This window comes from Leptonychotes weddellii, chromosome 3 (assembly GCF_054177405.1).
Source record: "Leptonychotes weddellii isolate Sample4059 chromosome 3, ASM5417740v2, whole genome shotgun sequence".
NCBI lineage: Eukaryota > Metazoa > Chordata > Mammalia > Carnivora > Phocidae > Leptonychotes > Leptonychotes weddellii.
The window spans coordinates 35633224-35638954 of NC_138371.1; the positions used below are offsets into that span (position 1 = coordinate 35633224).

The 5731-nt window shown below is 36.6% G+C and overlaps 1 protein-coding gene across 1 annotated transcript in view; it reads left to right on the forward strand.

Moving 5' to 3' along the window:
- The window catches only part of DNAH7 (dynein axonemal heavy chain 7), a 260241-nt gene that overhangs the window by 65380 nt on the left and 189130 nt on the right, over nt 1-5731 (forward strand). The window contains exons 18-20 of the mRNA XM_081815321.1: nt 257-403; nt 2533-3218; nt 5203-5389. Of these exons, the coding sequence (XP_081671447.1) occupies nt 257-403; nt 2533-3218; nt 5203-5389 (1020 nt within the window). The remainder of the gene's footprint in view (nt 1-256; nt 404-2532; nt 3219-5202; nt 5390-5731) is intronic.

Sequence of the window (5731 nt, forward strand, 5' to 3'; positions counted from 1 at the left end):
TAAATTGATAGAACGAAGTTAATTTTATCTAATTTCTGAATTATAGGAATCTTAATTCATTAATTTTAAATCCTGACTCTTAAAAATTATGCATGTTTTAGATCCTTGTCCTCTTCCAGATGATTCCTCTCTTTATATCTTGCCAGTGACAAAATAGAATAATAATTCTGATAATCTTTACAAATATTTACTTCCTTGTGATGCCTAGGAGTTTTACCTTTAAAAAAATCCTAACAACAAATATTGTTTGTACTAGTTACGATGTGAACGGTTTGTGGAGGAATTGGAGAGTTATGCTAAACAGGCCGAAGAATTTTACTCCTTTGGAGACCTTCAGGATGTACAGCGATACCTGAAAAAGGCTCAAGCACTGAATGGAAAGTTGGACTTAGCAGCAGAAAAGGTATAATTTTAAAATTTTTAAGAGGATGAATTAGTTCAAAAGAAAGAGCATTGAGTTTGAGTTCTATATTCACCTTTTAAAAATAGATTAAAATAAAATTTCAACTACCTTTAGAGAATAATATAAATGGTGCAAATATCACTCTGCTGTACATCTAAAACTAATATAACTTGGTATCTTAACTATACTGGAATTAAAGTTTTTAAAAAATAATAGGGGTGCCTGGGTGGCTCAGAAGGTTAAGCGTCTGCCTTCAGCTCAGGTCATGATCTCAGGGTCCTGGGATCGAGTCCCACATGGGCCTCCTTGCTTGCTGGGGAGCCTGCTTCTCCCTCTGCCTGCCACTCCCCCTGCTTGTACTCTCCCTCTCTCTCTTTCTGGCAAATAAATAAAATCTTTAAAAAAATAAAAAATAAATTAAAAAATAAAAAATAATAAATGGCAAAAATAGATCTAATAGACATGCTTTGAGGAGAAGCAGCATTGCTGTTTCTTTTTGGTAGTTATCTCAGCAGCCTCTGTCTTTTATTTAAAAGATAGAGTGATATTTCCATCTGCTTATTTTTTATTTTGCATCACTGAATCATTTACATCATGTGCTAGTACCTGCTTACTTGTTAGTTTGTCCGTCTTCATAGAAGCTAGTGTAGATTTGGTGGCTGTGTTTTTAAATTAGACCCATCATCTTCTCCCATTGGGCCACTGTGTTCCCAATATTGCTATGTCAGAACTTGGCTTTCTCGTTAGAAGAAGCTGGAGGTGGAAAAGCCATATCCTTTGCCAAAGAGGATGTTTGAGGTTTTTAATTGTATTTTTTTTTATAAAAAGGGGAAATATGAAAACAGACCATATTATGATGCTTTCCTGTTTCCTAAAATCAAAGATTTTAGTATCTTGTTAGTTCAGGTAATTAAATAGTTTATAATAGTCACAAAAGTGTGAACACATGTTGAGAAAGGAGAAACCATAGGTTTTAGAATTCGGTGGCCACTGAAATTTTGGGTAACCTGCATAATTTATATACCTAACTCACACTTTTCAACTCTATAGATTTCTCCTCTAAACCACCCATATCCTCACATACTTCACTACTAAACAAAGAGGAAATTAATACTTTCTTTGCCTCTTCTTTTTTTTTTTAGGATTTTATTTATTTGAGAGAGAGCAAGCTTAAGGAGGGGGAGCAGGGGGAGGGGATGAAGCAGACTCCCCACTGAGCAGGGAGCGCAACCCTGGGCTCCATCCCAGGACCCCAAGATCACGACCTGAGTGAAGGCAGATGCTTAACTGACTGAGCCACCCAGGCGTCCCTTCTTTGCCTCTTCTTACCCTACACACATCTTTAAGACCCGTTTCTGGTTTCATCTTCTCTACCTAAACATCTATTTACCATGATCTCTTACCTCTGAGTGAGAGCATTTTTAGTATATACTATTCATGTATATTAAAGAGCTACTGCTCTAAGACATCTCTTCTATTGCCTCATATTATTGTTGAACAATTGCAATTTAACTTTCTACATATGCATGTCTATCTCCTGAGCTGAAATACTACCTCCTTAGAGTTGGTATTTTGCAACATAATACTTTTTTCTCTATTTTCCATAGTACCTGATAATGCTGTGTGTATTAAAAGTACTTAAGTTCTTGGGGCACCTGGGTGGCTCAGTCGGTTAAGCGTCTGCCTTCAGCTCAGGTCATGATCCCAGGGTCCTGGGATCGAGCCCCACATCGGCTCCTTGCTCAGCAGGGAAATTGCTTCTCCCTCTCCCTCTGCCTGCTGCTTGTGCTGTCAACTAAATAAATAAAATATATAAAAAAAAAAGTCCTTAAGTTCTTGTTAATTAATAAATGATGGTATAACCTCAATATATCTGGATGGGCAAAGACTTCTTCACATATATGTCATTACTATTTTAACTTAACCAGATACTATTCTCTGGAAAATGTAATAAAAAAAATAGAAAGGGTAGATTACTGCTCAGCAATTCTGGATTATGGCCTAATTTCAGTTTAACTTTGGGGCTTAGTGAGGGCTTTGGGGTCACATTAGATAAAAAATGTTTTTTAAAAATTAATTTTGAATATCCTTCACTTCTAGAATAATATATTTTATACCTGTCATTCCAGATTGAGCAATTTAATGCTGAAGAAGAGGCGTTTGGTTGGCTACCATCAATATATCCTCAACGTAAAAAAATCCAAGATGGTTTGAACCCTTACCTTCGTCTCTACGAAACTGCTGTTGAATTTAGCAACAAATACCGAGGATGGACTGAAGGCCCATATCATAAGGTGAATCCAGACCAAGTAGAAACAGATGTTGGAAATTACTGGAGAGGACTGTATAAGCTGGAGAAAATCTTCCACGATTCTCCAAATGCATTGGCAATGACAAAAAAAGTAAGAGCAAAGGTAGAAGATTTCAAGCAGCACATTCCTCTCATTCAAGTGATCTGTAATCCTGGTTTGCGCCCCAGGCACTGGGAGGCCATGTCCAACATTGTTGGCTACCCACTGCAGCCAGCAGATGACTCCACTGTCTTCACTTTTTTAGACATGGATTTGGAACCATATTTAGATAGGTTTGAAGGTATTAGTGAAGCAGCTAGCAAAGAATATTCTCTTGAAAAGTCCATGGACAAGATGACTAATGAGTGGGATACAATGGAATTTGTCATTCTTCCTTATAGAGAAAGTGGGACGTTTATTCTGTCATCAGTTGATGAAATTCAGATGTTGTTGGATGACCACATTATTAAAACACAAACTATGCGAGGCTCTCCTTTCATCAAGCCTTATGAAAAACAAATAAGGTAAATGGCCATGTTACCAAAACAAACAAGGTTTATGCCATGTTACCAAAATTGTATGTAATTTGTATTATCACTTGTATGTAATATACAGTTCTTTTTGAAAGCTGATTCTGCACTTCATACTTAATATTTTAAATAGTTGATTGGAAGGAATGATAACCTTCTTTGCATTTGGAATAGTACTTACTCCTTGGTATCATCTATAGTCATAACAAAGGTAGTGGACAATCAGCCTCCAGAAACTCATTTTTATTGCCTACAGTCTGATCTTATACATTTGACTCAAAAATAATTTCACATCTCTGCACATAGCTCATAGAACATATAAACTCTGAAACTGAAGATAATGTCATTTTCCAAATATACTGATTAGGTTATTGTAGATCATCCTTGAAAGTTTATTATAATTTTCACTTCTATGCCTGAAGGATGGCTAGGTAAGTGCAGAAGTATGAATACTATGACTCTAGTCTAGAGTTTCAGGCTCTGACACAGATGATTAAATTAAATCCTTATCCTGTCTGTTTTTTTAAATTTTTGTAGTTTGTAAGAAACAGTTTATATTTACCTTCAAAAAGAGAGTAAATCCAACTCCTACTACCATCTTCAATAAGAATTTGTATGACAAGGGAAAGCTAACTGCTTGGCAGTGTCCACCTCTGGTTATTGATGTGTTAATCCTAAACTTGAGTATTCTCTGGCATTGGCCTAGTTCCCCCTGTTGCCCTGCCTCCTACCTTGCTTGCTCCAATGTGCTCATCAAGAGTAATTTTTTTAACTACTCTGAAAGTGGTATAACCAGATTGGATTTTTAAGGGCTATCCATGAGATCATTTGCTAGTGGGAAATTTTCCATGTCAGTCAGGGATTAAATGGAGAAAGAGGGAAGAATGATGGGAGGCAGAGGCATTTCTTCTTGTGAAAAGAGGTTAAACAAATTCACTGATAAATGTTGAAGGGATTTTAGAAAAGCGTTTGAAAATGCCTGGTGACTTTTAGACTTCTATTTACAGGGCTTGGTTTTAACAGTCTAAAATTACAGGTCACTAATTATAAATGATGAGTAATGTATTAATCTACACATAAAGCTATCCCATCTCTAAGGTCTGTTGCCATTGACCGATCATTCTTCTCGACGGCTATGTTATCTTTTGTAGCACAGTGATTGCAGCAATCTGGGTTCAAGTCTGGTTCTATCGTTTATTCGCCGGGTGGACTTCAACCTCGCTATGTGCCTTAGTCTCCCCACTGGTAAACAGATATACTGGAGCTCATAGGGTTATGGTGAGGAGGGAGCAAACACATGCAGAGACCTTAGAATCGTGCTTATAAAATAATTAGTTTAGAGTGTAATTATAATATTCTTGAGGAAATCTTGTCATTATTTTTGTACTCCATATTTAGAAATGAATAGATCACTATTGTAGATTAAAAATGCTTCCTTCTCATGAATGCCACACTATTATATTTTAGATTATATAGATTTTTCTTTAAATGCCAGTTAGATCTTATGAATTAAAATATTGTGTTCTAGAAATAAAGCCTTTATGGGCCCAATTTTTTTTTAAAAAGGGGAATGTTAAAGGAAATGAGTCTTGGATGTAACTACCTTTCCTCAGAAGTTCAGAGTGCCCTTCACTAAGAACATCATTACTGTCTCCAAAATCTCATTTCTCAGTTTGTACCCTCCAGCCATGGAGTTGATTTGCAGGAAGGTTTATTGCTATGGCATATCCAGAAACCAGCCATTTGTAGAAAGGTATATCTGAACATGTATATTCCATATAAACATAAGTGCTGCTGCTATTATTTTAAAACAGATTTTGTGGAACAAATTTTGTGATTTGTTGTCAAATGAAGGTAGAGGAATGGAATGGGAATAGCAGCACTGCATACAAGATTGACAATCATAGGTATCGTTTTGAGTTTTGTCATTTGAAACATTGCTTGATTTGCTGTTGAACCAGTGTGTTTTGCTTCTCAGAGAATGGGAGAGCAAGCTCCTGCTGCTTCAGGAAATTCTGGATGAATGGCTCAAGGTCCAAGCCACATGGCTATATTTGGAGCCCATTTTCAGTTCTCCAGACATTATGTCTCAAATGCCTGAGGAAGGAAGACGATTTACAACTGTGGATAAAACATGGAGAGATATAATGAAAAGTGTTGTACAAGTAGGTGAAAATCTCTGAGAATGTAATTATTTGGTTGAAGTGACAAGATTTTTGTTTTCAAAACAATCCAAAAAAGTCATTGTCTTTTCCCCCACATAGGTTCCTTTTTCAGATATTATTTTAGAATCCTAGGAGGAAGAAATATAAACTGAGTAGATATTTTGTCCTGACTACTTCTTGGGGTCCAAAGTAATTTGCATTATTTAATGACAGGTGGTTCTATTAGTGGTTCCTACTGGATGCTCTGGCAGGAAGTCACCGTATGCAGCACGTGATGTCCCCTCTATTTTATGCCCCCCTTGTTATGGGCTGCACCACCACTGAAATGCACTATAGTGGGAA